The sequence below is a fragment of the Phoenix dactylifera genome, chromosome 9 (assembly GCF_051530095.1).
Source record: "Phoenix dactylifera cultivar Ajwa chromosome 9, Ajwa_hap1_PhDact_Kaust_v1.1, whole genome shotgun sequence".
In the NCBI taxonomy this organism is placed as follows: domain Eukaryota; kingdom Viridiplantae; phylum Streptophyta; class Magnoliopsida; order Arecales; family Arecaceae; genus Phoenix; species Phoenix dactylifera.
The window spans coordinates 18,418,516-18,444,536 of record NC_143198.1 but is presented as its reverse complement, the minus strand read 5'-3'; the positions used below and the strand labels follow the sequence as shown (position 1 = coordinate 18,444,536).

General features: G+C 38.0%; 1 protein-coding gene across 3 annotated transcripts in view; it reads right to left on the bottom strand.

The window, feature by feature from the left end:
• Positions 1-26,021, bottom strand: part of LOC103713534 (ARM repeat superfamily protein) — a 47,394-nt gene that overhangs the window by 8,795 nt on the left and 12,578 nt on the right. For 2 of the 3 annotated variants that reach the window (XM_008800499.5, XM_008800498.6), the window contains exons 7-14: positions 21,744-21,861; positions 20,378-20,644; positions 10,418-10,519; positions 9,876-10,233; positions 9,662-9,775; positions 6,051-6,682; positions 5,502-5,695; positions 3,576-3,798 (exon numbers count right to left, since the gene is read on the bottom strand). In XM_008800499.5, the coding sequence (XP_008798721.4) occupies positions 3,576-3,798; positions 5,502-5,695; positions 6,051-6,682; positions 9,662-9,775; positions 9,876-10,233; positions 10,418-10,519; positions 20,378-20,644; positions 21,744-21,861 (2,008 nt within the window). Of the gene's footprint in view, positions 1-3,575; positions 3,799-5,501; positions 5,696-6,050; positions 6,683-9,661; positions 9,776-9,875; positions 10,234-10,417; positions 10,520-20,129; positions 20,279-20,377; positions 20,645-21,743; positions 21,862-26,021 lie in introns of those variants that run through there. The other variant, XM_088704324.2, reaches the window with a different exon arrangement.

Below are 26,021 nucleotides of genomic sequence, written 5' to 3'. Positions count from 1 at the left end.
ACCAGTTGTCTAGATGAGGAAAGTAAAACTCTTCTTCTTTCACTTCTAGTATTAGTAGATGCACTTGTTGTCCTTCTTGGTTATGTGATCTTTTAGCACTTGTTTAGCTTCTAAAGCTTCATCAACTAGCATACACGTGTGATCACCTAACGGAACGCACCAAATACATGTTCTCTAAAAGTATTCGTTTAGATGAGTGAACTTTGGTTCAAAGGCTTAACTTAGAAAGAATATGCACTGGATAATGATCTATCATATGACTCGTGAGCATAGTCGCATATGTCAATGAAGGTATGGAAGCTTCACAGGTAGTAATTAATGAACCGACCCTAACCACGCAGTTTGGCCTGTATCGAACCAATCCAACACCAAGTTGGAATGGTTCAAGGGTTTGCTTTAGTTTAGTTATAACCCCCCCCCCCCCCCTCTTCCTACCCCCAATTCAGCTATAAAATGCCTCTCATGATGTTCCAAGAGCACCCCCCCTGGTTCAAGGGTTTCGATGGTGCTGGCTGTTGCGCACTCCCTCTCGGCCGCCACCTATAAGTTCCTCTCTCTCTCTCTCTCTCTCCCCCCCCCCCCCTCTCTACTCCGCTAGGGTTAGAGGGTTAGGGTTTAGCCGTCGGCCCTCCCCCTTCCTCTCGCTCTCTCTCTTTCCACTAAGGTTAGAGTTAGGGTTTAGCCCACGGCCTTCCCTTTCCTCCCTTTCTCTCTCCCTCCCTCTCTCATTCCCTCTCTCTCTCTTCCTCTCCCCTTTCCTCCCTCTCCCCCTCCCTCTCACTGTTTAGCACTCAAGGATCACAACAACCAGAGAGGAGAATAGGGTGCATTGACACATATATTAAAGTGAAAGATGAAGAGTTTCACCTTCCCAAAACAAGGAAAAGATGAATTTGCTAATGAAAGTGAGACTGATGATGAAGAGTATGCCAATAACGATGACTTTGATTTCACCAAAAAAAATAAAGATGATTTTGAAAGTGAAGATCTTGGATGTGCTAGTGGTGAGAAACCCAATGCCAAAAATAGGATGGAAGGTGCCATGGAAATGTGTTTGAAGTATTGATGGAGATTCTAATTTTCCATGGATTTATGTTTTGGTCCTATTTTGGGCTGGTCAATGAAATATTATTTATTGCATCATGTGTCACGGCCTATGAATCTATGATCACGACTATAATATTTTGATATTACGACTATGAACCTATGCTCATCTAGTGTTGGTCCTTGTTTTCATTTTGTGCAAGTTATTTGGTTGGTATTCAGTTGTCATGACTTTGCATGCCTGCCATATTCTGACATTATTAATGTCTTTTAAAATTGCTTCTAGCTTTTAATACTATGTTGACTTTTGGGATGCAAAAAATAGGTAAAATTACAGTAGATATGGTGAAAAGAGCATTTATATGATACATACATACATGAATACATACAGAGTTAAGCTTGGCTGCTTCAGAGGGCATGACCAAACATTTATCAGTTCTTCTTCCATTAGATTCAAATCTAGATGGAAAGGATTGCATGTTCAATGTGAAAGAAAACCATTCTATTTCCCACCATGTAACTCTACAACTCCTTTCTTCTCTCCTTCAAATCGCCCCCTCATCTTCTCGTTCTTCCTCCAAAATCTCCTCACCCAACAACCCAATAGTCCCTTTCCTATCATACCACCCAAAAACCCAATAGTCCCTGCCCTATCATACCACCCATCAACCCAATAGTCCCTGCCCCTCACTGTAGTCACCTTGCTTGCATCTTGAGATAGTCTGACAAGCATGAGTGGAGGAACTTGCTGCAACCCTTCCCCTTTGATCTTGTCTAAGGACAACCCTATAGCCAGCAGCCGAAATACGAGCATGCAACACTCCTAGAGAAAAGTGGAGGTCTGATAAATGGACAGAGGAGTCTTCTGGAATAAATAAAAATCCATGCTCTACAAGTGACTATTTGAGTTAAAGCAGATGGTGCAGCACCAGAGGAGGCAGATGAGGGAAATATTTCTGACATGGCATTTAATGGAATTCGCAAAGAGGCATGATTGGTGACTACAGAAGCAGTCGAAGGAAGCAGCCTAGCAACAAAGGAGGGGTGACACCTTTTTTGGACCATATCTTACAGCAATCAAGGAAGAAGGGGTGGCGATTGCCGAAGCAGTCACCAACAGGTGCAAGCAAGAAGAAGAGGGACTAGAGGGGCAATCGCTGACAGCAAGATGAAACTAGCAACATGAAGGATAGAGAGAAGGGTTGGTGAAGACAGGGAGGTTGAAGAAGAGGTTAAGGCACCAGACCACGACCATGTGGCAAGAGCAGCAGCTTAATTGGCAAGAGGAGAGAATAGGAGGATAAGGTCCCAAGCAGTGAGATGGGCCTGGCAATGGGAGAGAATCAAGGGGGGCTATAAAGGAGAAGAGCAGTCGGTTCAAAACATTGCAGGGAGGCATTTACTTGAGCATCATTCTGCCATTTTCAAAAAAAAATTAGCTGCATATATGTTGAAGCAAACATGAAGGCAAAAAAGATGTGAAAAACCCTATCTCTTGTGAGTATTATATATGGCATCAAAAGCGTGCATGATTTAACGCTGGCAGGTTTTTCTCCCGGGTGACCCCCACGGCTTTTTTTTCTTCTTGTCTTTTTTTTTTATGGGAAGGGGAGGTCCTGTCTTTGCCTATGTGGCAACACTATATTGCTCGCTTAATTGTACCTCGAATGTACTCTTTTCTTGACTTCCGTCACATGTCACCTCCCTCAACTCCATCAATTTGTTAGATCCATTTTATGGTTTTGTGAGCATCCACATGATAGAGCTAAAAAAATAATTCAAATTAGGGATAAAAAAAATGGCAATTTACTCACTTTCTTTATGATATGGGACATATTCCTTAAGAAATTATATTTAGCAGAAAAATAAATGAAAATCAATTTTAGACTCTCTCTCTCTCTCTCTCTCTCTCTCTCTCTCTCTTCTAACATAACCAGCCAATTATGAGAAGCATCTTTAAGAGCCACCTAATTCACATAGTCAGGAATGCAATTAATAATGTAATATTGGTTATTACTAGATAGACACTATACTTTTTACTAATATTTTATCTATAACATTCACTACTTAAATATTTATCTCAAAGTTAAGTTTCCACGAAAACAACTTTGGCTGGCAAACAAATGCAAGTTTATTATTTAGCAATTCATAACAAATTACAATAACAAACAAAATTACCACTATGAAATGTTTCAACATTCTTAATGTTTTAAAATATTGTCATATCTACTTCTCTATCATTCAAACCAAAATCCTAAAATATTCTATCAATATATTTTTTTTAAAAGAAGAAATTAATTTAAAACGTATAATTAGTGTGATTTCTCCAAGTATTATGACCAAAATCCTAACGTATAATTAGTGTGATTTCTCCAAGTATTATTACAAACTGAGTGTTACGACATTGAAACATGAAATACCTTAGGATTTACAATGTGTCAACAGAGCTGAAGTACATTGAACTGCAATTATCCAAAAATGTTATGAAAGATAATAGCTGAAATGTAGAGTACTCATTCCTCTGAACTTACAGCATGCGCCTCAGATCCATGTCTCAGGGATGGGAAAATGAGATGAAAGAGCTCTTTAGCTGTTTTAAAGCCACCATCATCTCTATAATCAGGTGGACAAGAGCATGCAAACATCGCATACATTAGCCACTGGTCCAGTTTGTTTTCTGCATCTTGTGACTGATGAGCCTTCCCACCCAATTCCATAGGTGTAATTTGGGCAAGTCTATGTCCCACCTCTATCCTGCCAAATGGCAAGTTACACTTGAATCTCAAGCCACCAGAAATTCACAACTTGCTAACACAGGCTCACCTACTTTACATGTAAAATTAACCTCATTTGATCAAATAACATGACAATAGCAAGAATAATTTTTAACAAAAAATGCATCTCCAAGTATCTAAATAAGGTATTTAGACTTTGTGAGTCCATATGTTTGCAAATCCTAGTGTTTGTTAATTAATTATTTTGATGAATGTTTCTGAAATTTGATAGATAAAGAAAACAAACCTGTCATTATTCATATTTAAGAAGTCAGAATATGTCTGCACCAAAGATTATACATATGTATCTTTAATAACGTGAAAAATACTAGAGAGAACATAAAGACATGTTTTTTTTAAAAAAATAATATAATTTTAAATGGAGCAATACTTACCCTCCCTGCGCCCCACCCCCCACCCCCCCCAAAAATAAAAGAAAGTAGCATCTAACACTCGCACTTCAATATGAAAACAATACAAAAAGGAAAAGGCATCACTATATTGGTTTGCCTACCTATATTTGTTTATCTCATAAATTTAATAACCAGATTCTCAGACCAGCATTCAAAGGGCTGTTCCTTTGCCACGTAATACCAAAATGACGTTTGGTTGCTTTTCTTTATACAATTTGGAAAAAATGGCAGTTCATAAATCTTAATAAAGAAATTTATAAAAGCAGGATCTCCCTTGTTTTCTTACCCAAAAGCAGATAATACTCTCATTTTCTTTTGCAAATCTTACAGGTAATCGAGTAGCGTGCTAGGGTTGATTTAGGGAAAGATCAGGAGCCTAAAGTTCTGATTGAAGTCAAGACCCAACTTTGGTACATACCATGAACTTAGGTTTCAGAAATTCTAATTTCAGAATAATGAAAATGTTGGAACTCATATAAGAAACATCATAACCATCATTATAACCATTCAGATTCATTCCAAATAATTTTTATGCATCTCTTCTGCCCAGTCATTCAAATTACAGTTATGAAACAAGCTTCACTATTTAGGTTTAGATCTGAGCACACACATGATACATGCATCCAGAACAAGTGTCCTTATCTTCAAGTAATGAAACAACCTTAAAAAGGTATTCTCTGGATCATGGCAGCAGCAATGAATAAAGCCTTGAATGTTATCAACATGATAACAGAAAAATATATAAGAGAAGTGAAGAGGAAGAAAGAAGAATAGAAAGGAAGAGAAGAGATGAGTGGACTTCAGACAAGAAACAGAAAGCTTTGCACCTACACTGACCAAGCACTCCTTTTATTACAATATATACTTAGGTGACAGGTAAATAATTCATGGCCATCCAACATGCCCTTCTCTAGAATCAGCCTTGTATGGTAGCATAATTTGCCAATTGTGGGTTCAAAAAATATTAACATGACCCAAAGCCATCTAAACTTGTATCACGTGGACCAAAATAATTATATTAAGAGCAGCGTACTGACCTGATGTCAAACCATATACTTTAGCTGATAAAAAACAGATACGTAAGGGGCAGGTAGGATGCATTATAGAAACCCCTTTTTTTTGGCTATAGTATGTGGTTCACAATTGCAACTTCAATTCAACAAATGTAACTTTCAGGTGATAATATATTTTTTATACCAAAAGCCATAAAAAGCAGGCAGAAAACTAATGCAACAAAGAAGACATTTAAGCTGATGCATGACTTCCTTGCCTTGCTTCCTGCACAGAATTTGGGCAAAGCTCTGCAGCATATTTTACTAGTTCACTAAGACAACGAGCCCATCTGTTCTTATCCGGGCTTTCAAGAATGGACTGAAGAGTTATATCAGGAGGAACAGAATCCAACTCCCGTCTTAAATCATAAGGACGACCAAAATCCCAGTAGCAGCTCTGAACAATATCATCCTGTAAGATAAATCAAATCTTAAATGTTAGGAGGTTTCAAAAAGAATAACAGTAACATAACTACGAAGCTTGCCAATTTTTTTTGATTTACTTTATGAATCCTAATTTGCCAATTATTCATGTTAAGAGCAACATCTAATGTCATCTCAAGCTCTTTCAAATCTCACTCACAACTTCTGTCTTACCCCTCTTTCCCAAACCATCAGAATAAGACCTACCTCACTCCCTAGCAGGGATATCTTAAATTTGTCACATGTTCCCATAACAATTCAGCAAGGAAAAGTTGATCTTAAAAGCAGAAAACAAATGCCAAAGAAAAAAAGATAAAGAACATAAACCATAGAAAGAAGCTCACCCCATTTTCTTCCAAGACATCAATGATAAATATTGGTTCTGATTCATATCTTAACTTAAGATCAGCCTGTTCACTTACGGAGAGGTCTCTGATATCATTTCTCAAAGCACGAACACAGCGCAGTAACTCTAAAGCAGTATGTCTTATCTGAACATCCACAGAACTGAGGAAAACAAGACCCAGTGCATCCATTTCTGATATACGGAATTCAGATGGATCTGCTGACTGGAGGAAAGGAGATCTGTGGAGTGAATCATTTCCCAGACTTGGTCGCTTTACATATTGAGCATCATTTGGTAACGTTTCTTCAGAAAGACAAGCCCTCCACAATCGCATAAGTTCAACCAGGCGACCCAATGATGTTTGAATGAGAAGAGGAAACTCATCAGGAAGTTTAAGTATGAAGTTAGCCATCCCTTTCATCACAGCATAACGACGGTGGGGAAGATAACGCACAATCCGGTTCATCACCTGCACTGCTTCTTCGCGAACGCCAGGATCAATGCTTATGCTATGCTGAGGAATGATTTCAGTTATTTTATCACTACGGCCCACTTCTTCTATCAAATATGGTATGCACTTCAGCACTGACCTGAAGAGAGACCCTTGCGACTTTTCCTTTGTTACAGTATCTGGAAAAGTTTATATTGGATTTTATGTCAATGAATATACATACATATAATAAATGAGTAGACTTAGACAACCAATGTCATAACTCCTGATATATAATAAATATCATAAAAAAACAAAAGGAATGACATTACACTAAGCAATCTTAGTAATCTAGATGCAGCTGTTTCAGACAGACAGATCACAAATTAAGATAAAGGAGATCAAAATCTGAGGCGGCATAGTCATTTAATCACAAATTCCATTTTAAACCTCCCCTTGATATTAATTTTGATTTTATTTTTTCTAAAGATAGGTGTTGAAAAAAAATGCCAGGAAATTACAAAGATTTTAGTAACCTAAACATTATTACCAGCAAGAAGAAGCTTGGCGATGAACAAGACCAAAGAAAGCAGAGTTTCAAATAACAAAAGCATTCCAACTCTGAAATTAGTCATGGTAGATATTCTTCTAGTTCCTTCACCAAATGAATCCTGAAGGGACTGGTTTAAAGAGTTAAATGTTCTGTACATCTTCAGTATGCTTTTCATGGATCCTTCTCTTCCAAACATTCATGGTGCTGTCATAATTGTTTAATTTACAAGCTCATCCCCCCAACATGTTAAACTTTTGATCCTGGTTTAGCATTAGTCATTGATCATCTTCAATATGATTAGGATAAACATCTCCTTGACTTGTTCATGAGATAATCTTCAACTTTTCCATTCAGACGACATGATGCAATTCAATCTATTCAGCTGATGAATAACAACCAAAATTGTAATTTCTTATTTTAGTAATTTTTTAAACCTTAGTCTATTTAGGAATCTCAACTCAACTAAACCTTAATCCCAAACTAGTTAGGACCGGCTACATGAATCCTTTTCCTACATTCCACTCTGTTACAGGCCACACTTTTTGAAAGACGGGGTGATATCAAGTCCTTTCTTTACTATTTCATCCCATGTGATTTTCAGTCTACCTCTACCTCTTTTTTCTTCTATATGTATCAAATCACTTCTTCATAGTGGTGCATCCCACGGGTCTACATTGTAGAAACACAAACCATCTAAGTTGTCCTTCTCTCAATTCATCCTCAATTAGTGCTACTTCTACCTTTTCCCAAATGACTTCATTTCTTATTCTATGTTTTCTTCTATCACCACACATATCTCAATATTCTCATTTCAGCCATACTCATCTTATGCATATGTCGTTGTCTAGCTGTCCAACATTTTGTACTATAAAGCATGCCTGAACATATGACTATCCTATAAACTTTTTCAACTTGGCAAGTATCCTACAATTACATAATATCCTAGTTGCACTTCTCCATTTTAACCAACTTACCTTAATCCTACAGATAACATCCTCTTCAATCTCCTGTTTTTTTATGAATAATTGATCCTAAATACCAAAAATGATCACTCTTAAAAATTTTATGGTTCTTAATTTTCACTACACCTTTATTCTTCTAATTTTACTAAAACTACATTCCATGTATTCCATCTTAGTCCTTCTTAACCAGAAACCTTTGCATTTTAATACACTCCTCCATAATTCCGATTTATAATTAACCCCAGCTTTAGTTTTATCCTTTAAGACCACATCATCCATAAATAGCAAGTACCAAGAAATATCACGCTGAATATGCCTAATAAGCTCATTCATAACTAATGTAAGAAGATAAAGGCTTAGATTTAAATCATAGCCTATTTAGGAATCTCTAAGGATACAATCTGATTTCAGATGAACATACAAATTGAGAAAATTCATGATGATAAGGTGAAGATTCTCAAAACTGACTAAAACTTGAAGAAAAGGAAAAAGATGCTCTGATGTGGTTAGGTTTACATGGGGGGCATAGGGGCATAGGTCAAAGTTCATTGATTGTCTTGTACTATTTCTTTAAGGATTCTCTAGTAGATTCAGAAGGTGTTTAGAAGGTATAGAATAATATCTAGGAGGCATTCAGAAGGTTCAAAATAGGGCCATTTGAGTCATTATTTCTCTTATAATTAATTGCATAAGTTGCTCCTAGGTTAAGTGATAAAGCACCGAAAACATATAAAACATGAAAAGAAACAAATGATTTAGACAGCCATTGGAAGGGATCCACAGAATGTAACCAAGCAAACATCTTAAATTCAAAGAAAGTCATTGCGAGCTTTATCGTTGGCAAACTATGCTCCTCTCCCATAAAAGTTTGCCATGGGTCTTTTGTTTTCTATGCCTACCTATTGTGTAGCCTCTTTTTTCTGCTTATAATTAGCCATGACCTTCTGCCTCTCTTCTTTTTATAATATAACTGTTTACTTTTCTTATTCTTGTGCAAAATAAAAAATAGCAACAAAATTATAGTAGTTTTAATGCAAGACCCATTCACTATTGATGTCATCATTGGAGGCTCATAAAATATTCTCTCCACTAATATAAAGGGAGAAAAGGCAGTGCGAGAATGATTTATGTATACCTCACTTATAACAAGCATGACCACTAAACCTTATCTCATAAATGTGGATTCATGTTAACAAATCTTGCTTCTCCCTAAGGTTGTAGCCTCTGTCACACTGAATTTCCTCATATCTGTTATCAATATCTCCGCCCAGGTCTTCATCCATGTTCTTCTAGTCTTTCTTTCAGAAATCAAGCAAGATCCTTAAAGCCCTCTTTACACAATTGACTTCAGATGCCTAGTTTATTCTTCAATGGAGATCATTATAACAACAAAGATGTTCTCCAAAATTTCTCGTTCACAAGTAAACCAAAAATGAAAATCAAAATTCCTACAATTTTTGGAATTTTTACAGAACATTTGATATATTCTACCAGAATCACCATGGTGTAAGCAAACTCTCTCATGCTGATGACTATAATGTTGACTATCTCATGCAGCAGTGCCATTTTTTGTTGCATATCTCATGCAGCAGCGCCATTTTTGTTATTTTCACATATTACAAGATATAAGAACTCTAGCACTAAGAATGAGAAAAGAAGCATACCTATTGTAGTCTTAGAGGATGTAAGAAGAGCTTGGCTATAGACTTTATTGCAAAGCCTTAAGATGGCCTCGATTGCAGATTTTACTTTCGGAATATAGTGTCCAATACCACGAACTGACATTAACAAACAAAACTGATCTTTAGATAATTTTGAAAAACAAAAACGGGCATCAAAATGCAAGAGAAAAACTTATATAAAACCAGGACGTATTACCATGGAAAACTTCTAAACCAAATTGCTGATTTTCAGGAGACATAACAATGGCAAGCAATGCTCTCAGACCAATAACCTTTGCTTCACTCAAACTATCAGATTTTAATAATTCTAGCATCATGTGATTCATGGCAAAGTCCAGATTGCTTTCAGCTAAAGTAACACTGAATTCAACAAGCTTATCATGCTGAACATCTTGAGTTAGCAAGCCTTTCTTCAAAACAGTCAGCAATTGTGAAGTTACACTATCTAAATAATCCCATACGCGATTTTTAGGTTGGTAATCTGCATAAACATTTAAATAAAATTTCACAACCCGGTGAAGACAGTCCAGAGCCATTGAGCGATGGTTTTTGTCCTGCACAGATATGGTTACTCTTAAATTAGCTCTTCATAGGAAGGACAGAGATTAAGAAGATCAGTATCTCCCTGCTTTTGAACAACATAAAAAACTATAATAACAATTGGTGCATAAATACTTGAAAAAGTACATGGCGAAGTTGCACACAACTTAAAACAAACTGTATAAAAGCAGCACTTACTTTAAGAAGCTTATACAAAAGCTCCATATGTGGGCCAAAATTAGTGTTGAAAGTTTGTGGATCTCCAAGACAAAGTAGAAGGGTCGCCAATGGGAAGCCAACCTGGGAAAAAGAAAGTAAAGAACATCAAAATAATTTGGATGGTGAAATAATACATAATACAAAAATCCCATAATTATAATTAAAAAAAAGCTTTCTGCAAGCAACGCACAAGGTAAAAACAGAACAGAAGCAGAACCCTAGAGAATTTTTTAAGACAAAATTTAAAAGTATTTCCAAGGAAAAAGATTCAAGGGAACTATCTTACAGGTTTCTTTTCCTAATATAGGTACCTTGGACAGGTTTTTTCACTATTATCCTAGGCTACCTAATTCCACAAGATAACAGAACAATTATTACATGCAGGATAAACTACATGATGATATGACTGCCAAATTACTTTCATTTTGAAAGTTTCTAAAGAAAAAGAAGCAATATCAAGCAGAGCTTAATCTTTCATTTTCTTGGTACAGATCTGAAACAAGAAAAATAATCCCTTTGGCATTAGTTATGCAATGCAACATACACATCTTAAAATAAAATTTGAATTCCATACATAGTATGCTGAATCGGCCCGTACCGGTCGGTTCAGCCCTTACCGGACCGGTCCCTGACCGGTCCGGTTTGGCTGTAAAAAATAGTTTCAGCTCCTTTGGGGCCGCAACCGAGCGGTATGACCTATGTACCGGTGCGAACCGGACCGGTTCATACCAGTACGCCCTTGTACTGGTGCAAACCGGTCGCACTGGTATCATTTTTTCTTTAATCGTGCGTTGCTGCGCGCGACCTTTTAAAAAGGCCGACAGTGCGCGCGTGCGGCCTTTTAAAAAGGCCGACAGCTTAAAAGGCCGCACGCGCGCGCATGCGCTGTCTTATCTCCGATGGAAGTTAAACGCGTGCTTTGGTTATAAAAACCAAAGGATCTGCCTGAACCAGCCATGAATTGAAGCAGATAGCAGAAGAACCACGGTGGCGAATTGAGGAGGGATCCAGAGGCGGCTTGTAGAAAAATTAAGGAGGTAAGAGAGAGGTGCTCTTTTTCCAAAAAATTCTAGCAAAGGTTAATTAAGGTATAGTTTATTTCCTCTATCTTTTTTCTTTAACATTTTTTTAAGTTGCTTAGAAAAAATAGGTTAAAAATTCTAAAAAAGGAGATCATGCCCAATCTTGAAATCTGGGCCTGATTTTTTTATATGTTGTAGATATATAGACGATATGCATGGTGAATTGGTGACATTAATTTTTTCGCAATATATTTTTATATTTTAATTAAAAATTATAAAATATTAAAAAATAAATTTTCTAATATAAAAAAATTAAAAAAAATAGAAAAATTTGAAAAAATAGACGTACTTCCTAATAATTCAGAAGTCATTTTGGAGAGAGAATTTTTTTTTGAATTTACAATAATTATAAAATTAAAAATAAATTAGAAAATAAAAAAAATACCGTCCTTGTAGGAATGGAGCCATCAAGAAAAACCAACCCTCAAGAGCGTAATATTGGATGGGCGCATGAAACATGCTCGAAAAAAGGCAGCAATTTCAGTGCAAATATTGCCAGAAGTGCTTCAAGGGAGAAGGGGTAACCAAATTGAAACAGCATTTAGCCGGTCATTCCGATGAGGTAGCTACGTGCCCCAATTGCCCACATGAAATCCGCCTGCTGATGAGAAAGAACCTCGCAGACATCAAAGAAGCCAAGGAGAGGGTTGTCAAGAAGAAGGTGGAGGTAGCCCAACGCATTACCAGTTATATTGGAAAGATCTCATGTTGATGGACATTGGAAAGATCCATAGGGTCCACCATACGGTGGAGATAGCCCAACGCATCACCAGTTATATTTATAGCCATACTTGGGTTCTTTCACTGATGAGAAAGTTTGTAGGGGGAGATTCTAAGATCAGAAGTCATACGGTTTGCTATGAACTACATTGCACTTAATAGCCTTATCAAGAAGAAAGAAGCCCTATGTTAGATGTTTGTCAGTCCCGAGTGGCAGCAAAGTAGGTATGCCCAGGCCAACACTGAAAAAAGCAAGATGGAAGACTTGGTTACAAGGCAATCATTCTGGCAGCGGACCATTACGATAGTCAAAGCTATCAAACCATTATACGAAGTACTGCAGGCCGTAGATAACGAGAGATGCCGCCAGATAGATTTTCTGTATCACATGATGGACAGAAAAAAGGTTCAGATCATTGAGGCAGACCCAGCCCATGCCCACGAGTACATCGACATTATTCAGCGGCGGTGGGGAGCCCAAATGAGTAGAAAATTGCATCTAGCAGATAAGCAAGAATATTGATAATTATATTGATGGACGTGCTTGTATAATTTTACTAAGATGGTCTCGTCTATGTGCAGCATACTACCTGAAACTCCGGTTCGAGTACAGCGAAGCTGGAATCGGTATGGATGACAAACTTCTAGAAGCTTTGCGTAATGTTATTTACAAAATAGAGGCTGATCCAGAAATCGTGGCGTTATGTCTAGAAGAGATAACATGATTTAGTAGCATGTGTGAGTATAGCGACATCTTCTATTATTAACATAGTAGAACATGCTTCTTTTTCACAGATCAAATTATTTAGAGAGGGCATCAACAGCTTTGGACAGCGAGTAGCTATCGTAAGCAAGACATCTATGAATCCAGGTACGTTACACATCAGGAAGATATTCACCTGGCGTTACATTCTTACTAATATGGCAGTATCATATATGTAATTTTTTTCAATATTTTTGCAGCTGAATGGTGGATTCATTTTTGCGGTTCCGCAAAAAATTTTAAGCGGATAGCTATTCAGATCCTCTCCCAGACGGTCTCTTCGAGTGGCTATGAGCGCAACTGGTCCACCTTCACCCTCATCCACAGCACATAAAAGAACCATTTGACACAAAAATGCCTCAACGACGTTGTTTATGTGCTCTACTATCTGCGGTTGAGGCTAAAATGCATTCAGGAGGAAGTGGACCTCAAGTATGCATATCCAATCTTCTATAGGACATTTACAAATGATGACGATGATCCTATGCTCGGCTGGCTTGTGAGCCAGCAGCAGGAGCCCGAGCTTGACGAGCTAGGATCGCCTCGACGACCAACTGGCTTCATAGCCAGCGAGACTATGGTCGATCCACAGCAATAAGCTTAGCGCAATATTTCACACACTCCCATAGCTGATCAGCCACAGATAGAGGGGAGCCAGTAACCACATGACTGGTACGACACCCTCTCAGAGAGATGATCGAAAGATGCTCAGACAAGAATGCTTCGATACCCAATCGACTCGGTCACGAGGGCGTGGTAGCCAGGCAGAGGGGCACAAAAAGTAAAAAGGCAGTGCCCAACAAACAAACAAAAAATAAAGAGCTCCAATGGAGAGCGTCGAGAAGGAGACCCGGACCAGCAGCGATGAAGATTTTGATGGTGATGGATCTGCTAGCCATGGAGGGAGTGGAGGACAATATGGTACTACTTATGAGACACAGCCGGAGGCTGGTCTTCGATACATCAGTGAGTCCCAGTTTACGCATGCTACACAGGATAGGGACCACGGAAGGCCATCGGATAGAGCCCGCGAGGATACCATTGCATATATAAGACGGGCTCCTTGAGGTCGTTCCGAAGGACAGGATGCAGCTGCAAATGATCTCGCATGTGGAGTAGGATTCATAGATGTATCAAGTTTCAAGTCGTATATTGAATCCTATCATCCGCGCCTGGGGCAGTCTATAGATATGATGCGTCGGAGTCATCCTACTACCCTACGCAGCCCGGAGGGTCTCACGGCTGAATTTTGTTGTCGGCATATTCGGATGGACCCCTGCACAGCCATGTGATCAGCAAAAGGACTCCTCTCAGAGCCAGAGCTTCAGCGAGAGATCCTAGAGTTCTTATAACCTGGCACGCATTCCTCAGAAATTGAGCATACAAGACTACAACACCGCTTGGTTAAAGGAGTTGGTTGATCTGCCTCCTTATTATGCTGATGATCCGGATATCTACGAGAAGCAACACCACTCGATCCGATTTTAGATATCCGAGTGTACATTAAATGTATGTAATTGATTATATCTTAAATTGATGATATTTTATATTCTTCATTTTATGACTTATATCACTTTAAAGGCTAATTAAAATGCATCATCAAGCTTAAACCTTAAACCTAAACATAGAAACATCAAAAAATATGAAAAAACATCAAAAAACAACAAAAAAAAATCAAATTTCACTTCATTTCCTAGAAAAAAACAAAAGAAAGAACTCCAAAAAAAAAGGCCGTCGTAGCCGAAAATCGGCCGAACTAACCAAACTGGTTCGATACCGCCCGGACCGGTACCAAACCGGTCCGGTCTCCACCAGTACGCCGACCGATACCGGTTCAGCATACCTTGATTTCATATAATCCATTTTGGTTTGAATCAAGATATGCCGAACTAGCACCGATAGGTGTACCGATCGGCTACCGGATCGGTTCGGTACCGGTTTGGACCGAATCGAACTGATACCGAACCGATACCACGGTTCCGCCTAGTTTCTGATTCTGCATGCTTTTTTTGAAATTCTCTCTATTCGAACTTTTTTTATGAATTTAAGTCTAATTTGATGTTTTTTTATTGTTTGTTGATTTTTTTCATGTTTTCTAATATTTTCTATGATCCCAGTTTAAGCTAGATGATGCATCTTATTGCTTTCAAATGATACAATTATAAAATAAACAACATAAAATATTTTCAAATCAAGATACAATCAATTACATACTTTTAAAGTATTTTCGAATATCTAAAATCAGGTCGAGTGGTGATGCCTCTCATAGATATCCAGATCAACATAATCAGGAGGCACATCAACCCACGCCTCTAACCAAACAACGTTGTAGTCTCGTATGCTCATTCCATAAGAAACACGCGTCGAGTGATAAGCACTCTCGGATCTCTCGCTGAAGCTCTGGCTTTGAGAGATGTCTTCTGGCTGTGGAGGGGTCATCCGAATATGGCGGCAGCAAAATCCGACCCATGCGATGCTCCAGACTGTGTAGAGTAGTAGCCACCGGAAGATGACTCCGATGAACCATATCTATATCCGTATCCGTATGGATCATAGGTTGCCTGAAGCCGTGAATAATAAGATCCAATATACGACTCAAAACCTTATCATTTATGGATCCTACTCTACATGCGAGGTCATCTGCAGCTGCATGTTATGTCAATAATAGAAGATGTCGGTATACTTACACATGCCACTAAAGTTAAATTACCTCTTCTAAACATAGAGTCGCGACTTTTGGATCAGACTCCATCTTGTAAATGATATTATGCAGAGCCGCCAGAAGTTCGTCATGCATACCAATTCCAAGTTCATTGTATTGAAACCAGAAGTTCAGGTAGTATGCTGCACATAGACGAGACCATCTTAGTAAAACTATACAAGTACTGCATCAATATAATTTTTAATGTTCTTGCTTATCTGCTAGATGCAAGTTCCTACCAATTTGATAGTCCCAGCGCCGCTCAATGATGATGTACTTCTGAGCATGGGTTGGATCTGTCTCCATGATCTGAGCCTTAGTCTCTCTATCATATGATACAGAAAGCCCATCTTGAGGTACCTCTCGCTATTCACGACCCGTAGCACTTCATATAATGGCTTGATAGCCTCCACTATCGCAGTAGCCTGCTGCCAGAATATCTGCCTCGTCACCAAGACTTCGATCTTGCTTTCTTCAGTACCGACTTGCAAATATCTACTTTCCTGCCACTTGACACTAACATCTGACGTAGGGCTGCTTTTTTCTCTAGAAAGCTATCAAGTGCAACATAGTTGGTAGCAAACTATGTGACTTCTGGTCTCAGAATCTCCCCCTGCAAATCTCCTCATCGGTGAAAGGACCCAGATATGGTTACAAATATACCTGATGATGCGTTGGATTATCTCCACTATATGCTACACCCTACGAATCTTCGCAATGTCCATCAACATGAGGTTGATACAATGTGCAGCACATCGAGTCCAAAAAAATATGAGACCGCTGCTCCATCAAGATCTCCCTGACGGCCTTATATTGTGGCCCATTATCAGTAACGACCTGCACGATATTCTCCTCTTCTACCTGATCAAGCACCTCCTCCATCAGTTTGAAGATGTAAGCAGTGTCGTGCACCAAATCCGAAGCATCAACCGACTTGTGAAAGAAAATCTTCGTATCATCAGAAAGTTAATGCTCCGTCTGGTAGGACCAGTCCAACCATCACACATCACAGTCAGTCCATATGTGGGTCACTTGCTCTTGTAGGATGCAATCCATTTCTCTAGCTCTTTATTGCTATTAAGAAGCTCACCATAGACGTCCTTTGAGCCTGAAGGATCTACACCAGGACCAACAATCTGTATGACGAAAATGGCAAACCTGTAGTATGTATTGTCTGCCATATTCGCTGAAATGTGGCTGAAGTGGAACCAGAATCTAATAGCTCGCCACATATCCTTCAGCATTGAGTCAACCCTCTGCTGCTTCGATTATCTGCTGAAAAAGGCATACAGATCTAAATCATGTCGCTTCTTGTGGAATCTCTCTGGATGATTTTTTTTAATACCAAAAACACCCAGGATAGATGCAACCTGGCCACCGCCTTTGCTGGCACCCTTCCTGACTGAAGATGTCCTCATAAACTCTGGATCTTGCTTACTGCTCGCAGAACCGCAGCCCAACTCGTAAGACGAGGGCCCAAATGGAGCACTATGCCTGACCACCTCCTTCTGCTGCTCCTGCTGCCACTGATCATCCAGGCTCGCCTGCATGGCAGCCTGGATCTCTGCCTCCTTGTCATCTAGACCCTCGGCCTCCTCTTAACTTCCTGAAGTGATAGGAAGGTGGCTTTGTCACTCAGCATTCCACTCTCGCCTTCTTTCTAGCAAGCCCCTCCTTCGCTTTTTTGATTTCAGCGAGGTTCTTCCTCATCAGCAACCGAATCTCCAGTGGGCATTTGAGGAACATAACTAATTCATCAAAATTACCAGCTAAGTACCGCTTCAACCTGATTACCACTCCTCCCTTGAAGATCTTATGGCACCATTTGCACTGAAATTGGTACCTACCCTCAAGCATTCGCCCATGTTTTCAGCCAATATCACGCTCTGAAGGTTGTTTTTTTTTATGGCTCCATTTCTACAAGGACTATAATTTTTTTAACTTTTTTAGTCATTTTTATATTTTTAATAATTTCTAGTTTAAAAAATGTTTATTTATTGTAAATTCAAAAAAATATGATTTCTACCTTAGAAATTACTTCTAAATTATGTAATATGTACTACTATTTTTTATATAATTTTAATTATATCTTAGATTTAAAAATAATTTTAAATAATAATATTTGAAAAAATTAATTTAACATCAAACCGATGTAGAACCTAATAATAGATGCTACATATATTTTTTTAGGCCCTCGGACATGCATGAATTGTTACTTATTTCTCATTTTTTTTTAAAATTTAGGCCTAGACTACTGTTTGCCTGATCGCATCAAAACTTGAATAAGTGAACACCAAATTTTTAAAGAGTAGCTTGCATGCCCCTAAATATGTTTCTGATTTTACAATTTTTTTATTTTTAAATTTTTTAAAAAATATTTAATCCATTTTTATATTTATAATTTATATAAATTATATATAATCCAAAAATTAAAAATATTTGTCACCATACGGATCGTCCATAGAGCTACAACATATAGAAAAACCAAACTCAAATCGAAAAATTTGGCATGATCTCTTATTTTACAATTCTTAAGCTATTTTTTCTAAGCTCCTAAAAAAATACTAAAGAAAGAAGATAGGAAAAAGAAAGCACACTTTAATTAGCCTTTGGTCTTCCTTCTGATAGCCTAAATTAGTACGTATTTCTGGATTTTTGAAAAGAGAAGAACGCTCTTAAAGACCTGAATCAATTTTTTCCCTCATGCCTACGCTGAATCAATTTTATAGAACACTCTCTTCTGAAACACTTGGCATGTCGTTTGGCTTTTATAGCCGAACGTTCATGCCAAGGTCTGCCGTACCGGTACCGGTTGGCGTACTGGTGGCGGTCCGTACCGGTACGAACCGGATCCGTACCGGTTCTTCAACACTAAACTATCGGTACCGGATTCCACGCTGATCCGGTACCGGTCTCAAGCTGGACCGGTACGTACCGACCTGTACCGGCCGGTAAAGACTGGTACAGCAGACCATGGTTCACGCCCAGTGGCCATTTTGGCCACAAGCATAGGGCAACAGTGCGCGTGCTGTGGCAAAAAAAATTGGAACCGGTGCGAAGTGCGAACCGACCGGTTCACACCAGTTCTTAGCCATACCGAATGGAACCATCCGGTACGCAACTAGTACCGATCCGTTCTAGTACCGATCGGTTCTAGTACCGAAAGCTGTAAGGCTTCGCCGTTTGAGAACACCGGGGGTTCGGGGGGTGGAGCCCCCTGACCCTGCCTTTCGAATCCAGTTGTTAACCTAAAACCTAATCCCCACCGAGGGAGGCTTTGGGGCGGGAAACGTTCCATAGCCAAAGGAAGGGAAGGGGGTTCGGGGGAGAGGAAACCATCCCATCCCTTGATATCCCGAAAGTTCCCGAACCTAAGGTTACGAGGTTTGAGTTCCCTAACCATTGGAAGGGGAGGGGGTTCGGGGGAGGGGAAACCTTCCCTTTCCCAAATCCCAATCCGACAGGAACTTATTCATCAAAACTTTAGAAAGCTTAACTGGTTCGATACAAGCTGAACCGACTGGTACAGGCCGGTTCAGCATTTCTTGGTTTGAATATTGTTTGGATATCAACTCATTTATTTTTGTCTCAACACCAACATTTGAATCATTAATTTATAATAAGCATAGTGGAGCAACATCTTAAATATTAGCAACTAAACCATCTATGCAGACATCAGGGAAAAAATGTAAATTATTGCCATCAACAAAAATTAATAATCTCTATATTCCTTTTTTCAATCGACATAGTTATACATATATATACGTATATATATATATAATATAGATATAGATATATACGCATGCAGAAGACGTAAAAATTCAACAATATAATGTTTAACTTATGAAACGATGGTCAAATAATTGCTAGTTTCTCCATAGTCGATCCTTATCACATTGTTAATTTAGACTTTTTTTGCTGTCATTTATGTGGACTTCAGGAATCCTTGACTTCCCTTATGGCCATTCCATATTCTCTTTATTCACCATGTTAATTCATGCAGAATTCCTATTTTTTTTCAAGGTTCTAGGTTTGTAGTATTCTCTGCAGGATTCTCCTTCACTTCCTTTGTCATAGATTTAGGCAAGACACGTTACACACCAACGATCATTGTAGCATAGATCTTGGGCTCTTTTTTTAACAATGTTTTAGACACCTGTAAAAATGCCCCCAACGGACATGCCACTCAGAACTCCATAACTGCTGCAGTCAGATATACATGACCACAAAGGTAAACAAGAGTACACTACAAAGTACTCAAAATTTTGGGTTGCCAAGAAAAGCTTTATCAGGATCTGGGTTTAAGCACAAAGTACAAATATGGCACCAAAATGCTGAACAGGACTTGTCAATGAAAAATAAATCATTCATTAGATACATCTAACCCTCAAAAATATTAGAAAAGTAGAAGTGTAGACAAATTACCCTTTTCAGCTCTTTTTTTCCAAAAAAAATAGCGAGATGGTCTTAAATTATGGTAGAAGACAACTTCCCCATACGTATCTCAGCAGAGCTGCTTCACTTGAAGGAAATCGTACTAAAAAATCTAGAAACCAGACCTCTAAAGTTTGAAGATAAAATTATAGCATCCAACAAGAATAAAGCATTAAAAACCTCACATAATGGATAAAGAGTGCAACTATGGTCAAATAAATCATGTTCACGCTACTCACAGCTATGTGTTTGCTCTGTTTCTCCATCCAATGCATAAGGTGACCTCTAATTCGAGCAACAGCTTCATACCACAAAGTCAATGCAGGATCCACACCCAATGGAGGCCAATGGTTTTTTCCACCCTCCGCAAGTGGTGCCAGTATGCTTGAAAGCATATTGCATAAAGCATGATGCAGTTCACTCTTTCTTTTATGGGGAACACGATTAAGAGGATTTGCTTTTGCCACAAACGAAGCTGATGCATTCAATCCACCCTCTGTTTTAACCTGGCAGAGTTCAGAAGATGCATCAAGCACCCCATCGAAAAACAAAACCATACTTTGAGTACACAATAACTATATACAACATAACATTGCCCTGCAACTGATTTATTATGCCTAGTAATTGAAAGAAAAGGAACCTTTAAGTAAATTGTTCATAGATTTTTAAAGTTGCTAGGAAAGAATAAATAGGAGTCTCAATAAAGCATACTCTAGAACTGTCAGATTTGTGTTTTCTTTGGCATTATTGGGTCAAATCAGGTCATTTTGCTTTAAAAGGTGGATAAAGATTCTCAACAGAGAAACAGTTCAACCGAACTAATTAGTTTTTCCCATGATTTTCCACACCTTTATTCTGTTCATTTGCATACCAATTTAACTTATTTCATCTTTCTTATTTTTCTTGGCTTGTAATTTGACTGACATACTGGTTGTACGCTAATGGCCACACCATTTGAATGTGGACTGCCACAACATGTTCATTATCAATTACAGTTCAGACCCTCCTTTTCCTGTCATCAATATTATTTTTGAGAATATGCCTGTATCTTGCCCTCTTGAGCGTAGCTAATGTGTAAATTGTCATGCACCATGATAAGATCTTTGAATATTATAAAGCTTCTAAGGCTAATAATATAACTTCTTTTTGCAATAGCATCCCTTCAATGGTACCCTTTCTCAACTAATCACCAATAGAAGCCTGTGATAACCATGAACAACCATAATAGGATATAGACTACTAGGAAACCATAAAGATGTCTAACAGCCTTGTTTCATCAGCATGGGTTGACTTTATGAATCCTATGATGTTGGCTCCTGCAGAGGTCCACATCCAGTGTCAATGCAAGCTTAACAATGCCATGCCAATTTCAAGTCCAGACAAAATCAAAAGGGCATTCACTTCATTTAGACAACCAATTGCAAAGAATAGGTCGACAATGAAAGAGTTGATGATATAGCAAATACAAGCACCAAAAAAATTATCTTTACAACCATAAATGATTAAATATATATCATACATATGTTCAGGAAGAAAGTGGCTTTGCAGTTATAGTTCTGAAAAAATCCAATCAGTTGATCATATCATATTGACAGTAATGCATACCCCCAACTTAAGGTAGCGCATTCCATTGATTATGCTGAGTGTCTCGCTTCTAGCAACATTAGTATCAATGCGTCGAGTATTGAGCTCCATGAAAAACCGTTCAGTCACAGAACTAAACCTGTAATGAACATAATGCATGCCATTATATTGAAATAAAATAGATACAGAAAGCCATCAACTGCTGCAGCTCATACTGTACATTGCAAAACATATCGATCAACTGCCAATTCGATGTCATTTCTTGCCTTTGCATATATTTTGGAAACTTTATGGATGTGGAATTTCATAGTATGCGCATTTTGGTAACTGGCATGTCAATCATTTCTCACCTATTGTAATTATAACTGTACATGACTTGCTGGTTATGTTATTGTCACTAACTGAAACAAAGAACTAATTTGCTGTAGATGTATATGCCGATGCTTTATGCACTCAAAATATGTTTTTACTGCAGTTCCATGCAGAGACCATCACACATTATTTTTATATTGGTCACTACATTTTCTCCTAACTTATTAACGTTGCTTGTGAGTTTAATATCAGTATAGTTCATGTTATTCTGCACAATGGCATAATCTCAGAATAGTCATGTAATATTCTGCACAATGTCATTCTCCTCTTCCGTAACTTCATTGAGTTGCCCGGTATTCTAATTTCACAATAGTCACAATTAAGAGTATATTGCTTATTAACTTCAAAATTTTAAAGAACTTTGCTTGTTTTAATGATTGAATTAATCTGGATTTAATGGGTTTACAATGCATATGTTTGTGGATCTTCAGCATGAGATGACTCGAGTATAATCATGCCAATGTTCAGGAAAATATGTTACTTGACATAAATTCTTATCCGAACAATTTACACGTTAGACGATACTGTAGACTCAAGGTATAGAGCTACAAGCAAATATCTTATTGACAAGAACCACAAAAACTTCTTTATGTTAAAGTTGGCAAGAACATTACCGTTAGAATTTAAGGAAGGCATTGTAGAACAAAACTGCTGTCAAACAAAGTATTTTTGCATCAAACCAATAGATGCATGAATGAGGAAGAACAGATTGAATCTTCCAATTAAATTGTGAATTACAAAAATTGAAGTGAGAAAATCCAACCATCCATTGACGCACATTATTATTCCTTCCCAAATAAAATGAAATCCAGAAACATGAATGATCAAGAAGAATAGCATATCAAAGTAAAAATTAAAGCAACATAGGGAAGCTCAAATTGCAAAAGATGGATCTATTCTCTTGCATCCATAATTAAATAATTGAGGTACAATGGTGGTTGATGTTCAAAACCAAGATTCGCAATACCGGTGCGTACTCCTTCATAACAAGCATACTGAACGCCCTCGTACCAAACAGATACATAGTATGAGAGGGGGTGTCGAGTGACAGTACACCAAACCAACTCCTATACATGGCATACCAATGCTATACCTATATAATACCAGTATAGGGTCTAGTTCCAAGATTGCAAACCTTGTTCAAAACAATGCTGGACATTTTAGAGACCAAAGCTTCACATAATTGAAATTAAAAGATATGATCGACAAGAAGCACACATTTCAAACAAATAAACAAAATAAAAAAGAAAAAAAATGAAATCATGGTCGGAAACTAAAATCTCCTTTCAAATCTTAGCTAAACTGATAGTCAAAACCAACAAGGATTACAAGGAGATAGCACAACAAGATACTGACAATAGAAGGAAAAGACCGAACAGTGACTCAACAAGGCCTTTTTAAAATTTTAAAAAAAATGATAAGGACTAGAAAGCTCAATTGTTTAACTAGGAAATGGACTCTTCCAATTGGTTATGAATGCAAATAGGTGAAGTTAGCTTTTTAGACTCAATGGCTTGGGCCAGATCAGGATTTTAGATCCGAAGTTATTTCGGGCTGAGTCCAAGTCAACCCTAACCATCCCAATCCCAATGCAGCCATATATACGTTATATATCACAAAAAGAGAATGTTTTTATATCGTATAATATCTATTTAAATTGTGATTATATTAGAATTACCAACTACTTGCTTAATACCTGATTGGTTAGTTTGCAAATGACAATATAAAGTTTCCAAAATCACTCAATCACACAAAATTAAAATGGTCTTTTCTTCTTTACCTAAAAAAGGTATTAGGTCCGACCAAGGTTTAGGACCAGGTGGGACAAGCCAGGTCAAGCCAACCTCTGTATTTCTATAATTGGGAACCAGACCTAGGTCAAAAAGAGGGCTTAAGTCAGACCAGGCTAGGCTTGGGCCAAATGGAAGTTTGCATCTGGTTGAGTCAAGAACCATTACCCATTTTTACATCCCCTCAATTTGATGTGAGTTTCAGTTTTATCTGCTGATGGCAAGTTTACGACACCAGATCAGACTCAGTTGAGCAATGAAGGAGATTCTTGTTTTGCTAGATATCTAAATCAGGCTCAGTTGAGCAATGAAGGAGATTCTCGTTTTGCTAGATATATAAATAAAGGCTTCGCAAAAAATATTAGTTTAATGAAGTCCTAACTCTTTGATGAACTTGATTGTTTTGGATGGCAGACATGAACGGAGTGCATATGCATATAAGCACTTATAAGAGTTAAAATTGTTTGAGTTTAGTTGCATACATTTTTTGTTTTTGATGCTTCAAGTATTCAAAACATTCAAATTAAGCATCATCAACAAAATTCTCAACAGCCAGAAAATTGATCAAGTGGAGGGCGAGTTATGCCTATGGAACTGATTTTTTTGAGGACAAATATTTAGTTGAGTTGCATATTTAGCACATTAATATTTGACAAGTAGCTAGTTTCCGTTGAGTGACAACTGACATTGTGGGTCATGCTTAAATTAACAGGTTTGGAACAATAAGGTAAAGCCCAGATCAGCCTTATTACATGCTGCTCTCAAGCAGACTGCTCATACTGCTTAACATCACATGTTCTATAAAAATTAATGTAATTGTGAAGTCTTAGTTTTTTCAGTAAGAAATAATTGGCTTTCCAAACTATTTAATATACAATCAAGTAAATTTTATCAAATATAAAATACTTATATCAAGGCTTGAAATCCCATAGGACAGGGTTGTCCCGATTTGCCCATATATTGGAACGTGCTGCCATCCTGCCCCGACCCGACACTGGGGACTGAGGATATCCCAAGACATACTAATTGCGATGCTGGGATAATGGCGGGACAATCCTGACCCGATACATAGGATGTTATCCTGTCCTAGTGTCCTACGGGATGTCCCACCGAGATTTGAGACCATGGTTTATATTGTTCATATGTATAGTAGAATACTTCCACATGTTGAAGGACCTTATGGACTCTGAATCATTCAGGTCACATCCACTGAGTGGGTTCACATTCAAGATCATGCTCATAAACACTAACATCATATCCACCATTTGAACTGCAAGTCATGGTGGTGGAGCCCAATCCTATCACCAAGTGCTAAAAGATCATCATCGTGTTGCTAGCTTCAACTCTTGACATCAACTGATCCTGAGAAATCTGATCCACAACTGATAAAAGAAAGCTTTCTACCCTCTAGATCATGAGAGAATAGATCAGTGGATAACTTACATCCAATCATGATCATCAATACTATATCAATAGTCAGACATCAACAGCTAAATCTTCTACAGCTGCAAATCTTCCAAGTTGATTGGGCAGACAAACTTAAGATCATCAGCACTCGAGGCATCAGTCATAAGATTTTCAAAGATCTTTAAAAATCACTTCAACTGTTTAACAGTTGTCAATTTTCAAATCTTAACCATGTCCTTGGCTCAAAAGATCCCTAGGCAAAGTAGGAGGCAAAAAACATACCATGTTGCATGTGTCAATGCATAAGCATGCAAATTAATTTGTTATGTCGATGAAAACTTCTAGCCATATCCACAATTTATTGGTCCAGTACCATTTTGATATAAAAAGATCATGTGATCACGTTTGTGAAAGGGCATATGGTCCAATTTTGCATGGACATAGCGACAAGCAACAGGTTGAGACACATGTCAGAGCCTAAGCAGGAGCCAGAAATCAGGATTACATGTCACAGTCTAAGCAGGAGTAAGAAATCTGGAGTATTCCTTACAAAGTACATTTTATCAATGGAAAAAAAAGAACAGCTGTTAAGACGTAAATCCTCTAATTTTGAATAGCCATCTTGTGTTTTTTCTAGCAATAGTTAGAAGTTCAACATCTTCCGTCTTTACATTTCTAATATCATTAATATCAGATAATTTTTACTTGTGAAGTTCCCAATAATCTGTGT